General features: G+C 41.4%; 1 protein-coding gene across 2 annotated transcripts in view; it reads right to left on the bottom strand.

Moving 5' to 3' along the window:
- Positions 1-15960, bottom strand: part of ADAMTS17 (ADAM metallopeptidase with thrombospondin type 1 motif 17) — a 119660-nt gene that overhangs the window by 47339 nt on the left and 56361 nt on the right. For both annotated transcript variants that reach the window (XM_042475987.1, XM_042475988.1), the window contains exons 9-10: positions 5324-5464; positions 4330-4480 (exon numbers count right to left, since the gene is read on the bottom strand). In XM_042475987.1, coding sequence (XP_042331921.1) covers positions 4330-4480; positions 5324-5464 — 292 coding nt within the window. The remainder of the gene's footprint in view (positions 1-4329; positions 4481-5323; positions 5465-15960) is intronic.

The raw sequence follows: 15960 nt of genomic DNA, 5'->3' as shown, positions 1-15960 counted from the left end.
CCTTCGGTGCAATGAGATCACCTTTGTCTTTTGGTGCACCCAGCGTGTCCAAAGGAGGGTGACTAAAATGGTGAAAGGTATGGAAACCATAAAGCCCTATGAGGAACAACTTAGGGAGCTGGGGATGTTTAGCCTGGAGAAGATAAGGTTAAGAGGTGATATGATAGCCCTCTTTAAATATTTGAAGGGATGTCATATAGAGGAGGGAGCAAGCTTGTTTTCTGCTGCTCCAGAGACTAGGACCCGGAGCAATGGATGCAAGTTGCAGAAAAAGAGATTCCACCTCAACATTAGGAGGAACTTCCTGACAGTAAGAGCTGTTCGACAGTCGAACACACTTCCTCGGAGTGTAGTGGAGTCTCCTTCCTTAGAGGTCTTTAAACAGAGGCTGGATAGCCATCTGTCAAGGATGCTTTGATTTAGATTTCCTGCATGGCAGGGGGTTGGACTGGATGGCCCTTGCAGTCCTTTCCAACTCTACAATTCTATGATTCTACAATTGTACAGATGTCCTCAGGTCTTCACTACATCCTCATGGGAACTTAGCATAGTGTTCCAAAAAGTCACTATGACCTCTTAAGACAGGATAATACACAGGATTCTTGAGGATATTTCTATGCTGTAGATTGTCTTGTATGACCTGAGAGTGTCTGCCTTTAGAAGACACCTTAGACTCACTTGGAAGGACCAATGGTGGGAAATGAAAGTCCCTTAAAGAGGTTTTCCGTGATCACTGATGTTGTCGCTGATAAACCCCTGTCAACCTGCCAAGGAATTTCCAGCTTTTGATGCAACTTCAGTTTGAAATCTAGAATTTGCTGGGAGCATTTAGTGAACATTCCCAATATTGGCACACCAGCACAATATGCCAGATGCACCCAACCTAAAAAAACAGTCAAAATGCATTGCATCAAACTACTTAATGAGATGCTATAAATCTTGGGGGAAATTGCTGGAGCAGGGATCAAGGGCTCATCTTTTTGCCATTACATTGAAATATGAACACAAAAGGAAAAAAGAGAAATGTAGCAATTTCTTTTTTTCTAATCTATGTAGATATAAAACATTCTGCTCCAATCATTCGGTTTACACTGGATACAGAACAGAGGCAAGTATTCTGAGGTATGTATATGATCTACAGATCGCTATTTTCCCTTCAAGCAATTACTTTGGCACAACATGAGGAACAAATCCAGCTTACCTTATTTCCCCCATACCAATTTTTTAAAAATTGGCTTTCTAAATAGTCTGACATCTCTAATATTCAATTTTAATTAATTAAATATTACCCCACTTTTCAATATGAGATTCAAGACAGCTAACAATGTTAAGTTACAACCAAATGTAGTTAAAACCATGGCTAGTACAAAGGTTTTTTAAAAATGATTAAACAGTCGCATTAAAAAACATTAATTCAAAACAGTTTTTAAAGGTAAGTTATATAAGAAACAACGCTTCCCTTCTCTGACTAGGCTCACACAGAACAAGAAATACAACAAGCTGAACCTTTAAAAGTGTATGAAAGCATCAGTGAAATGTTGGAGGGTATGGTAAAACATGGTGGCAAGATGGTCTTAGAGACCAACTGTGCCATTGTGTCAAAGGGAGTTTTTGTGGTCATCTCACCTATAATGGGTCACTCTAATGAAGGACTCCCTAAGAATGAAAAAATATGGACCTGTCATATTTTCTATAGAGAGTGCCATTGGAGATCCAACTTGCATGACAGATTACTCTGAAGACCCTTCAGGGCAAACTGTACAGCAGTGATTCCCAAACTTTGGTCCTCCATGTGTTTTGGATTTCAGCTCCCAGAAACCTATCTTGGCCAATGGTCTGGGATTCTGGGATCTGAAGTCCAAAACACATGGAAGGCCAGAGTTTGGGAAATCACGGCTATACAGTGTATGTGTTGCCTGGAGAACCATACTTTTCTGCTGGTGGAGTCCTCCAGAATCCCGATCTTCAATGTGAGGCACCATCTCAGATAACAGAAAGTGACCTTCTTGAGATGATCCATTACTTCTCCCAATCCATACCCACCACATGTAAGAGCCTGGCCACCCATAAAATCTGTAACTCAAGATTTAGGTTGAGATACAGAGTTTATTCAGCAGAGGAAAGGATTCCCCTCAATACAGAAAATGGAAGAAACAGCCCGACAGATGAAATAGGAAAATAAAATAATCATATCAAGGCCTTAAGCCAGAGAAAGCTAACTCGCATCTCAAAGGGACAGTAATTCAGAATGCCCTTTATTTTAACAGCTCTTCCTGGGATGGCCTTTAAAGACATACAGATTCAGAGCTTCTCTCAGTAATAATAGCAAGCTCGGTGGTCCACATTCCCTGAAAAGCAATATTTTTTTTTCCTTTTAAAAGCTGTACATTGTTTTCATGTTGCACCAGTTGCCTTCCAGATCCAAAACAAATAAAATGAACCAGTTAAGGCTTGACGCTTGCTTCCTCTGCTACAGCACACAGTCAGGGTTTTTATTAATTTGGCACATCTCATTTACGCAGCAGTGAAAAACATAAATGGTTCTTATTTGCAGCTTTATATTGGATGTAAAGGTTCTGATTTGTTTTATTACGGGAAAGTGGGGAGGACATTTACTGAAACAATTACTTTGCTGAAGGAAAAGCATAATATGGAGCGCTCTCTCTATTCTACGTGTGGCATCTAGAGGAAGAATGGCAAAGTTTTGTATTTGCAAGAGCCACTCTATTAAAGCTTATGGGGGCAGAGAATCTATTTTGCCACATGCGCTCCACCACATAGTTGCTTAGGCAAAAGACTACACAGCGTCTGAATGCACAGTCCCAAGGGCCCATGTTCCCCTGGCCTAAGGTCATCCTGTACAGATGATGCAGGCCAATAGCCCTGGGTCAGGATTGGCTACTCTGGATGATTTGGCAGTTCTGGACCGATCCCAGTCCAAGCAGCTGTTGTTCTGGTCTAAAAAGACTAGCTGAATGTATCGGAGTTTCCTGGAAACCACCACGAAAGCTGGCAGATTGCATGGGTGCATGCCCACTTACCTGCCCCTGCCACTACGGTTGCATTCTCTGTGCAAGTCCCAGATGCAGCCTTTGATAGTGGAAAGGGGAGCCTGGTTATGTGGGTGAAGGCAAGTTTCCACCCATGGCTGGCTCCTTTCCAGGGGATGTTATGGTGGTGGCAAGTAAGGCGTGCATGGTGGTAGTGGTTCCATGGCATGTGTGTGAGGCTTCACGGTCATCAATGAAACCCAGGGACAGAAGTGGGATACAACAGGGTTGGGCTCATGGTACCTGGCTATCTGTATGGGCCCATCAAATGCAGAATTGTAGAATGAGGACCACAGGGCAGGGACGTAGCCGGGGGGGGGTTCGGGGTCCGGACCCCCCCATTTCCATTAGAAAAATGAATGATGTGTGCTGCTGCGCCGCCACACTCAAGCCCCATTATAATGGTGGCACTTAGTCTGGACCCCCCCCCTTCCTAAAATCCTAGCTACGTCCCTGCACAAGGGCCATCTAATCCAACCCCTTGCAGGAATACACACCTAATGCCCTCCTGAGAGATGCCCATCCAACCTCTTTTTAAAGACCTCCAAAGTTGGCAAGTCCACCACCCTCCACCGCAGTCTATTATACTGCTGAACAGCACTTACATTGTTTTTTGTGGTGTTTTGGGGCTATGTGGCCATGTTCTAGAAAAGTTTCTTCCTGACGTTTTGCCAGCATCTATGACTAGCATCTTCAGAGAAAATGCCAGCCACAGATACCAGCAAAACGTCAGGAAGAAACTCTTCTAGAACATGGCCACATAGCCCAAAAACCCCACAAAATACTATGGATGCCGGCCATGAACGCCTTCAACTCCAGCACTTACATTTTTTAAAAAAGCTTTTCCTAATGCTTAGGAGGAATCACTTTTTGTAATTTGAATTCATGAAAGATGGATATACAGTACATGAAAAATGTATATCGTAAGTGGATACACATGATGTGTGTGTGTGTGTGTATGTATATATTGGCATGTTACATGCAAAAATTTTAACAGGGAGACGTGTGACATTAATGAACAAAATATCTTTGTTTCTTAAAACTTGAACACAATAGAATTTTTTCTTCCATATCCAATCAAGGCTACAGTCAAATCTTTTGCCATATTTTGATGATATTGTGGTTAACCCTTGTAAAACAGGGCCCTTATAAAACCAAAGGCCTTATATAAAACTGCCTGAGGAGCTGAATCTGACCTGCAGATGACTTAGTGAGCCTTGTCTCTTCTACAGAGTACTGTAATTCCAGAAACTGTTTTCTGTTTCAGTGTGAACCTTACCTCCATATTCTTGCAGAACGTTGCATTGGTTCCAAAAAGGATCTGGCACTGCTCATCCGCACTGTAGTGCATTCCTGGAAGTTTGTAAGGAAGCCGCACGGCATATCGGCTCCTTGGATCTGTTACCAGCAAACATGTGCTGACCTTAGACCTGGAAAAGTAACAATTATAACTAACCCATGGGTTGTTGGCATTCAGTTTCACCAACTAATTAAGGAACGTCCAACTTAGCCACCCTTCAAAAATAGCTCTCAACAGGAGACTTGCTGCCTCTCATTCAGGCTGCATTACATGTCCGTTCAGATATATACAACACTCTTTTGACCTAAACAGGGCACTAAAGGTATTGAAAAATTTACAAAGCCAATTAAAAGCATCATCTTCACAATGAACCCAACACAATTTGACACAGCTACAATCCACATTGTTAACCCTGAAGTTTAGCGGAGCTGTCACAGCTCTGTTATCTGTTGCTCATCAGCATAACATATGATACTAAAAGTGGCCTTTGGATTCAAAGACACAAAATCTCACCCTTGAATCTTAGATAGTAATCGGTAGCCATTTCCAGAGTTTAGAGGTAGCAAGTTATAAGAACATATTTAACTGATGTGTTGGGAGGGATGAGAATGGAACAAATCTATATTCTATAGTGAAGACAGTCCAAGGTCAGAGACCTGGAAGCTTCCTTCCAACTGAAAGCACTATTCAAAAGCATCCAGATACATTTCTCTTGTCACAAAACACTGGCCAGGTTTGATTCAAAGAGGACGGCAAACCCGGTATCCTTTTCAGGAAGCTATCAAAGTGTTGAAATTTGGATATCAAAAGTTTCTGTTCTCTTGCCAATAATTTCTGCACAGCCCAGGATGCACAAGGAGGCAGAGCCTACCGCCCGGCACCCACTGCTGAAAATCTCTCATCGTTTTGTCTGAGAAGACAAGAGACCAGTTGTCTTGTGGTTCAAAGGCTTTGCCGCTTGCCATGTCCTTACTTGAGAAACTTTTCAAGATCATCGCGACTGCAAGAAGACCAGGACAGGTCACTGGGATTCCTACCCTTCACCCATTCTCCGGACATGATGTGAGATCTTCCAGCGCAGGACAAGTGGTCATCATCATGGCTCATCCCCATGCTGTTGGAGAGGAACAAACAGGTTAGCCAATGGCTTGGATGGGACTTTTCCAGCTGGAGGTTGCAACACCTTCCTCCATTTGGAGTAATAAAATATCTGGGTGCTACGTGTCTAGTAGAGAGGATAAACTGAATCAAATAGTCTAATTTATTGCTGCACTAGGATCCCACAGGCTAGTCTGCAGAGAGAAAAACCGTCATTCCCAATTAGTAATGTATGCATTTGTTTGCATTCCACAAGCATTGCTGTAAATGTTCCCAAGGTAGCTAATGGCCACATACGTAAATACAATATAACAGAACATATCTCCATTATGAATATATATATGAGAAACCACACTGCAGAACAATCAGTTGGTCAGTAATAGTTACATCATACAACGACTGACAGAATTAAAAACTCCAAGAGCCCATAACAACCTAAAAAGCTTCAGAGAGAATAAAGGGGCATTTGCTAGGCACCAAAATAATAGCATAGGCAAGCCACCCTAAGGAGGATTTGCAAAAGGCAGGACTCTTTATGGTTGTGGTGACCCCCCAACCATAAAACTGGGGTGTCTTGGTCCTAAGACCATGGGAAATATGTTTTTTCCAATGGTCTTTTGACCCCCAAAGGTTGAGAACCGCTGATTTATACATATGCATTTTCATGTGTTTAAAATGGAAATTTGGTAAGATGTAAGGCAACTGTACAACTCAGTGCATATTCTGGTATTAACTCCTATATAATCAAATATGGGGGAAAGTGCCTTACAGTGAACAATGCTTTATAATAATAATAATAATAATAATAATAATAATAATAATAATATGTTTTATTTATATACCGCTATTCCAAAGATCATAGCGGTGAACAGCAAGTAAGCTAATTAGCAAGTAAGCTAATTTGCCCCCAACAGTCTGGGTACTCATTTTAGCGACCTCAGAAGGATGCAAGCCTGAGTCAGACACAAAAATCTAGGTGTTTCAATGCTTCATGTGCCCAGAAATGTCACCCAAATCAGCCAACCCAGAAACAGAACCGAAGATAGTTGGCTGTCCTTGCTGGCTTAATGGAGAGGCATCTTTCAACTTTGGCCAAGTAAGAAACTCTAGACGGGGGACAAGGCTAATACCAGGCAATCTCAAGATACAATGGGGAAGTGAATACAGAAAGCCAGCCGCCTCAAATGGTCCCTTTGTGTAAAGACCTGGACACAATGCCAGCCTCTGTGCTTACAGAAGCCCAGGATTTAATCATCATTTGTAAAATCATCATCAAAAACCTGATCACCCATTCGCATTAAAACACATTTACTGAGAAAGGCTCTTAGAATGAACTTTTGCTGTAACAACCAACAAAGAATCCAAGCCGAGAGGCGAAGGGTTTTTCTTGTATTGTATTTCATTACATATACAGTCTAGGTAGGAGAATTTGAGCATGGATGATGAACTTCTAATTTCAACCCAGTATCTACTCCATGACTACTAAGCAGGAATACTGGGCTTATATCCTTCAAATATAACCTTCTTATTTATCCTTCTTATTTACTTAGGATCTCCCATCCAAAGTTCTGTACTAACCATAATTGCGACAGAGATCATTACAAATGTTAATTGATGCAGGTAGTTGACACATGGATTTGGAAACATTTTTAAAAATCAAAACCAAGGATTTATCCCCAAACAGAACAGGTTTCCCTCATCTCTTTATTGGAGTGGTTCCAGAAATGAAATACATGCATAACTTTCTAGAGATCCCAAGTCTAAACCTTTTAGTACGATGCACATCAATCCCACTCCCCTTTTTGGAGAAGCTAAGCATAGATTTAATGTCTTGTAGTCTTTGATATTCCCAAAGAGAATTTCCAAAAATAGGAAATCCACACATTGTTTGGGAAAGGAATTCCACAGAATTCAGGGGTCTGGTTATAAACTATAATGTGGCTTATGCCCAGACTATCTGAAAGCCTCCCCTTAAGACTAAGTGTGCATCTACACCATAGAAGTAATGCAGTTTGATATCACTTTAACTACCACTTTACAGGGTCCTGGTAAATTTCTTGGTAGTCATCTTGAGTCTCTATATCAGGAGAAAGGCGAGATACTACTACTAGAATTTGTTATTAAATTATTATTATTATTATTATTATTATTATTATTATTATTATTATTGTGGTGGGGCTCATCATAGCAATCCATGATTTGAAGTAGTCAGTCAGTAAACATGTCTTCTTGTTTTTGCTTTTCCAAAATATGATAACTATGTAATACAAGACATTCGTCTTGATAGCTTTTCACAAACCGACAGACATATCCTTTCTTTTTGTCCTGTTAAAGCAGTATTTCCCTCTCTGGGGTCAGATTTCTAGCCATGGCCGCAAGGCTATTTTCCCACCCCAATAAAAACTTTATGGTAAGCTGTGTTGAAACATCTACATTTTTTGGCCAACGTACCAAATATAAAAAAATAAAAGTGAAGTGCTGACTTCAAAATAATGCTTTGGCTTCCTGAAGACAGATAAAGAACTGCAAGGCCACCTGCGAAATATTTTCTTGTTGATGCAGGAGGCAATTCTAATGCAAACTAGGAGCCGTTTTGTCCAGAGCATAAAACCCTATATACCCTTATCACGCTTTCTTTTTTCACCCCTCCTTCAGTCCTCAGTGGAATTGAATGTTAGGAATTTTTATTGGCGTTTCATACTGAAGCTGCATTGCTGGAAGAAGGCCAGTTGTTGAACTGATTCAATATGTTAAAAGGGCTTAGTCTCTGAAATGCCGAAGCCAGCAAATCTGCCTGCACCCATGTATGAAAAGGGGGGCAACCGAGGCAGGCCCTGGTATATAGGAGCCGGAGTCTGAACTGGAACTGTCTTCCTTTAGCCTTCGGAACTTTCTATAGAGATGGGTTGCCGGAGAAGACGTCTATGGGTATTATGGACTGCTAAAAAGACAAAATCAACCCTGAACTCTTTGCTAGAAGTGACGATGGCTAAAACGAGGTTGTCATGCTTTGATTATATGATGAAATGACATGACTGACTTGAGAAGACGACAGTGCTTAGCAAAGCGGAAGGCAGTAGGAAAAGACCAAGATCACATTGCAAGTGGTTTGATTCCATCAAGAAAGTCAAATGTACCCTGCGTTTGCGAGACCTGAGCAGGACATTTGAGGCTCTGGGAAATCTTTCATTCATAGGATTTCATTCATAGGATTTGCTGCAGCCGGTAAAGACCAGATTGGCACCGGCGTCCCAGAGGACCTTCAGTCCCAGGGGACTTCGGACTTTCTGCTACCCAGATTGTGGAACAGTCTGTCGGATGAGATCCGTCATATTACCAGCTTGGACAGTCTTAAAAAAGCTGTCAAGACGGATCTCTCCCAACAGGCCTTTCCGGAACAGCATACCAGTCACCCATTGAATTGAATTGAACGTTGACCATCATCTCAGCCCATCTCATCAACTAGTCTGTGCCCAATCCTTCATTTTGTTGATTTTAATGTATTCTTTTTAATGCATACATGATTTGTTATTTTAAGGGGGGGAGGATAGAATTTGGGGTTATAGAGTATTGTTTTTATTATGTATGTTTACTGTAAGCCGCCTTGATCCTAATTGGAGTAGGCGGGATAGAAATAAAGTTGTTATTATTATTATTGATTGCAAGTAACAACAATGGTTGTGCAAGGTCAGGGCTCAGCATCTGTCCCAGGGCTTTGGTTAGTACGCTCCTCTGCTATTCTTTGGACCCTAAGCAATTCCCCAGATGGCAGCAGTGATCGTCAATGATGGAAAACGTTCTGTAGGCCCTGAAATTCTGATAGAGCTCATAAGGTCTGAGCACACATAACAACAAGACAGATGACTTTGACACATTTCTCGTAGCCAGACTGCAGAAAGTCAACCCCACTCTCCTTTATTAAATTCCCTTTGTTGCCCGCGACAATACATCATCGCTATTCCATTTGTCCATGAAGTGCTTCCTCAACAGGTGCCAGCTTCCAAGCTCCGACTAAATTGAACAAGCATACCATCGGCCCACTTTGCCAGCGTGAAAATTCTCCAACTTCAAGACGTCTGAAACCAGAGGGTATAAAACGCTCTGCTCACTTCTGTGTGACTCTCAATGGCATTTCTGCTTTCTCCTGAAGCAAGAAAGACGATATTCCTGTTGACACCCCCCTTTCTCCAGTTCTCCATTATTACTCATATTGGAGCAGCTGAGCAAGATAATTCATAATCCCAGTGTCATTTGGCTTGGCTGCTTCAGAAACTATTTGGGAAGCATAGTCAATTCTCTTCTCCTTTTTCCACAGGGAAAAAAATTGCAGACGATGGCTCAATATCAAAGCAACTCCAAAATGAAGGAAGCAAAACAAATCCTGATGTGGATGGGTTTTTTTGTTTTGTTTTGTTTTGGTCTGCCTGTAAATGCTTGAACTAATGGATTCAAGTTATTGACTAACAAAATAATACATAAGCCACTTGGAAAAAAATTGTTTCAGAAAAAAACAGGCTGGACATTTAATACAAGGCAAATTACAACAGGGCGACAGGGTAGGATATAGTGGAAGCTGTTTCATCTTCAAAAAACAGATGGCTCAGAAGGTATTACATTTTGAAGAGATGAAAGCATGCACACTTCTCATTGATGCCAGCTTTTGGGGTAGGTATGTTAATATTTATGTTTCAGTAAACGCTGTATGGATTTCCATTCATGTGGTTCAGATCCTCTCCATAGATAAGTATGCTTTGGAAGGAGAAAAAAGGGAGCATGGAGTTGGGGAGATTGGAAAAGCTAAGAGCTACTTTAGGTAAACCCAAGGACTTGTTCGTACCCATTGGGATTTTGACTTGTTTCCCGTGAAACAGCAGACCACTGTACCATATCACAAACTACCTCTAAAAGTACCCTTCATTCAGTTTTCTATGTCGTATCGGATGCTTCTGCCCAGAAATAAAAGTCCAGATATCCTCAGGTACACAGAGCTACTTCCAACATCTGCCAATATTAGCAACCGCTTGCCATGGAAAACAAATAATAAAGGATGCGTCTAAATAGCAGATTGAAAGAAAGCAGTTGCATGTCTGCCCAGAATAAATGTAGTTTATTCCTTTATTTGTCTATTGTATTAAGGATAGGAGCACATCTATTTCCTTTCAAATCCACTACAGGTTGAGTCTCCCTCATCCCAAATGCTTGGGACCAGAAATGATTTGGATTCTGGAATATTTGCATGTACAAAATGAGGTATCTTGAAGATGGGACGCAAAGACTAAACACAGCATTCATTTATGTTTTGTGTACACCTTATACGCATAGCATGAAGGTATAATTTTGCACGTAGTATTTTAAATAATTTTGTCCATGAAGCAAAGTTTGTGAACACTGAACCATCAGAAAGCAAAAGGGTCACTATCTCAGCCACTCATGCAGATGATTTTGGAGTATTTTAGAACGATCTTCATTGTTGCCTTCTATGGCAAATGACTGCCAGTGTTGACAAAAAAGACATACGGGTGGGAGCTGTGTGAATTTCATCCTAATACTGTAGTTAGAAATTCATCTTCTTTACCTTTATCACAGTTCACAGTCATTCTGCATCCATACTTTCTTATCCCATTGGAGGTGAGGACTATCTCTTTTCTGGTGCCTTTCATATTCCAGAGGGATAAATATCCTTGATTCCCACACCGCTATCACCAATCGTTTCTTTAAGCCTTGGTCCAACATTCCCAGTGAAATGATTGCCTATTTCGATGCCAGAAAAATGGCATTGTTTATAAGCATCTTGCAGGGTTTTATTTCAAAACACCAGAGCTCCATGGAAAATGCTAACGTTCTCGAGACATTTGGAGAAGTCCTGCCAAAATAATCTCAGTTTAATCAACAGCATCGCGGCTCAGCTGTCTGCCTCCACTTGCGTTCATTCTGCTGAGTAAGCCAAAGACACACTAAATAGCCGGTCTATAATGAGCTGGCAAAGGGAGCAGGCGGTTTTGTGCCAGGGGCGATTCTGGTTCAATCCATCATGGCCTTTGTTGGCAGTCATCTCCCTCACTCAGTGACGCAAACCCAAGGAAACAAACTCTGCAGAGTGAATCTACTAGACATATATAAAGATATATTAAATCTTTACCCTTGTGTTGTTGGGTAAAGAAAGAAAGGAAGTGATAGCCTCACTCTATTCTGTGCTGGTCAGGCTTCATCTGGAATCCTGCATGTCGACAACTCAGAGCAGGTTCAGAGAAAGGCAACAAAAGGTATGGAGAACAAAACATCTGAGGAAAGGTTGAGGAAGTTGCACATGTCTAACCAGGTGAAGGCAAGACTCAGGGTGACATTACTGCCCCCTTTAATTATCTCTAGGCCATCACATGGAGGAAGGGACGGTTTGTTTCTTGTTGCCACAGAAGATAGGACCAGGATAGAAAGGCAACAAGTGGTATGGAGAACAAAACATCTGCATCTGCTGGTGAAACGTCAGGAATAAACTCTTCTAGACTACGGCTACATAGCCCAAAAAACCCACAAAAAACTATGGATGCTGGCCATGAAAGCCTTCGACTTCACATTAGAAGGGGCTTCTTAACAGTAAGAGCAGTTCGGCAATGGAAACAGTGACCTAGAGAGATGGTAGGATCTCCTTCTCTAAGCATCTTTAAAGAGAGGCTGGACAGCTATCTGCTAGGCATGTTCTAGTTAGCGTTTTGGCACTCATTGGATTTGGACGCAATGACCAATGGGGCTCCTTCCAACCGTATGATTCTATTTCTTGGTTAACACAACAACAGATATAATGGGCTTTTTCTTCTCTTTAATTAAACAGTAAAACCATGGTTTTCTGTAGCTCCAGGGACTTAACATTCTCTCCTCATTCTAACTCCAACAGGCAATGGTTGAGGTCATATTGACCTCTTCCTTGCCAAGTTGTTCTTCCCAGGAAGAACAGCTTCCCAAAGACCCTTGGTCACTTGGTTGGTGGAAGAAGGCAGCAATCTTATCTTTTGGTCATCCGTTCCAAGCCAACTGTAATAATGTTTTCTCAGTCAGAGATGTGAGAAATCACAAGAATACTCACTTGTCTTTGTTGTTGTTGTTGTTATGTGCCTTCAAATGGTTTCCAGCCTATGGTGACCTATCATGGAGTTTTCTTGGCAGGATTTGGTCATAGTTGGGTTGCCCTTGCCTTTCTCTGAGGCTGAGAGTGACTTGCCCAAGGTTACCCAGTGGGTTTCCATGGTTGAACAGGATACATATCATTGCTCCCCAGAGTAAGTCCTAACCTAATGTTCAAACTCATACATATAGCATCTCCTTCCCTCAAACAGCCTTGGTGTTTTGCCTGAGCTGGGAACATGTACACAAATGCATGTTGGGTCAATTATCTGGATAGCAGCACCTCCATTCATGAGATGCACAGTCCCAACACATGCAAAGAAGGAGGGTTTAAACATATGTAAGTTTAATCGTTTGAGAAACAGTCATGTGAATCTTCTCCAACAACAAGGCTAATCTCCTTTGCATATATGTTACGTTCTTCAGCACATCCAGAACCCTCTTGGAATAAAATGAATTCAAATAAGGAAATATGATGTATGAAATTCAGAACCGACTCTTGGCTAATATAGAGAACGGGTTAGAAAACAGAGTCTAAATAAATATATGCAAAATCATTAGATGGTGATAAAAAGCTTCCAGGTGGTAACCTTCCATTAAGCCTTGCCTAGCTTATTGACCCAGAGTGATTATATCTATACGTTTTGCTAAAACTGCCCTGAAGTATGAAGCCGCACTGTTATAAAAAAGAAACAAATATTTTTGTTTCGAATGTTGTCAAGCTGAGCAAAGAGTACAAAATGGGCTCTAAAAATGTGTTTTCAATTATCCATGGGCAAAATAATGAATAATTAAAAGAACAAAAAACCATTCCAGCATCAACATACAACAGAAATGCCAGAAAACTAGAGTAGCAAGAGCATGGAGGTGGTGTACCAAAAGAGTGTTCCCAGAGATGGATAGTGAGGAGCAGTGGGTAGATGTCCAGCCATCTTAAAATTGGAAGGAAACACACTGTTGGCAGGACATTATCCTTGTTTAAGAACATGGCTGACCAGCAGACTTCCCATAGTGTTTTGAGCTATGGATACAAGTGACTGGCCTATCCCTTGAAATTACAACTTTCAAACACAATTGGAACCATGAGAAAATAAAGTCATATGAAATGACTGTTATCTATCAGCTTCCTTGTAAAACCAAGAAGTCCAACATTAAAAAACGGGAAAAATTAAGACTCCCATGGCACACACAGTTATCTATGTTGGAAGCCTTTGCACACCCACTGCACAATGATCACAACACATTGGAAGCCTTTGCACATTCACAGCACAATGACCACAACTTGTTCATCAAAAACATGTATTGCAATAGCACAACAGTTTAATTAAATTACTTTAATTTCTGACTTATGTATTTAAATGGTGGAGGGAGTTTTGCAATGTGGCATATGCAGTCTGGAAACCAGAAAGGAGATATGTCAACGCACACACCAAAACTCCCTCCACCATTCATATCGTCATCCACCCACGCTGGCCTTAGGCAACAACTTTTCTCATGCCATTGTCCCCCAACCATCATAATTAAAACTGAACTTGTCACCATAACCACAGGTTTTGCATTTCTATGGCAATTCATACAATCTGATTATAAAGGTCCTTCCTGGGCAACAGTTCACTCTATGCATCTCCAAAGATCCTTCTTGGGCAACAGGACTCCAAAGGTTCTTCATGGACATCAGAACTCAAAAGGCTGTTCCTGGCAACATGACTCCAAAGATTCTTCCTGGGCAACAGTACACTCCATGCATCTGAGGAAGCAGACCTAACCCTACGAAAGCTCATGCTACAACTTCCTTCGCACTGTTAGTCACAAAGGTGCTGCAAGATCCCTTTGCATGCTGATATTCCAGGAGAACACGGCTATGTCTCTGGACTCTAAAATCTAGAATATATCTCTAAGGAAAACATGAGGAATTAAAAGAGAATAAAAAGAATACCCCTAAGTTGTCATTATGACATTCCAGAACTCTTCTCTCTGGCTTGCTCCACTATTTGGCTGAGGATCTGCAACGTAGCCTGTGCAGCGCAGAGCAAAGCCAGGAAGCATGAAACCAAAAGAAATGGCTGCCGGCCAGTTAGTTGTTTGTTGTGGCCGGGATACCGGAATCTCCCTCCCATTTATTCCGAGCTGTTCCAGGGGTCCCTTGTGAAATATTCTAGTTTTTAATATGTATTGCAGGCAACTCTCTGTACTTCACACATCTGGATAATTGCTTTTTTTCAAGTTCCTGCTCTGGGAATTGAGAAAACTAGCTTGCATGCCCATGTTTCATCATCTCCGGCTTGCATACACAGGTTATGTTGTGGGATGTAATTTGGTAGAGGCCTCCTAACAAATGCCTCTTAGGTTTGCAGCCGTGTTCTTTGTCTTACCATCTTCTCTACGGCAACAATCTTTCAGACACAAACCACCCGAAACCTCATCAAAACCTTATGCAGAACAAGTAAAGAGTCTGCACCAGAAATGGCAGACTATGGCTGCTGCCACACTGCAGAAATAAAGTGGTTTGGCACCATTTTTAACTACCATGACTCAGTGTCAGGTAATTCTAGGATTTGTAGTTTGAGCTGTCTCAGACAACACAACTCACCAAACTACAAACCCCAGGATTCCATGGCAGTGAGTCATGGTAGTTAAAAGTGGTGCCAAACTGCTTTATTTCTGCAGTGTAGATGAACCCTCAGTAGTGGGTACTGCATTGACTATTAACACAACAAAAATAACAGCCGCAAATGATTTACTGAAGTTTAGAATGGGTATTCCTGCAGGGAACTCAGCCCAGAAACTCACATTCTGGATAGATTAAGTCCAAGTTGTACATTTTTAAAAACAATGTTCCTGCAATGTCCTATTCCTTTCCAAATCTTTGTTATACCAGCTGCTGCCACTAATCATCCCGTTTTGTCCTAACCCTCCATGCCATGCTGCTATAAAGAGATTGCCCACAAGCAATTGGCACCTGAAGACTGGAGACTGCCTGCTCCTCTTTGAGACTATGATGCTCCTTGTTTAAGTCTGCACAAAGACAGCTTTATTTACATACGTGCAGACATTAGTGAAGGAACATGTCCTCACCAGAAGCGGAACGGAAACAATTCCACCCCTACACCCTTCTTGACCAATAAAAACTTACTGTAACTTTTCGTCCATCACCCTCTATGAAGTAGAACTGTACAAAACAAACATATCTGATCACTGCTTATTGGAAAACGATATCCTAGCTTTCCAAAACAAGTATTAACTAAACCTTCTAAGGCTGCGGGTGCATCTACGCTGTAGAAATAATGCAGTTTGACATCACTTTCAGTGCTGTCACTCCATCCTATGGAATCGTGGGATTTGTAGTTTTACAAGGTTTTAGCATTCTTTGATAAAGGGTGCTGATGCCTCAAA

This window comes from Sceloporus undulatus, chromosome 6 (genome assembly GCF_019175285.1).
Source record: "Sceloporus undulatus isolate JIND9_A2432 ecotype Alabama chromosome 6, SceUnd_v1.1, whole genome shotgun sequence".
In the NCBI taxonomy this organism is placed as follows: Eukaryota; Metazoa; Chordata; class Lepidosauria; order Squamata; family Phrynosomatidae; genus Sceloporus; species Sceloporus undulatus.
This window is presented reverse-complemented; position numbering and strand designations above follow the sequence as displayed.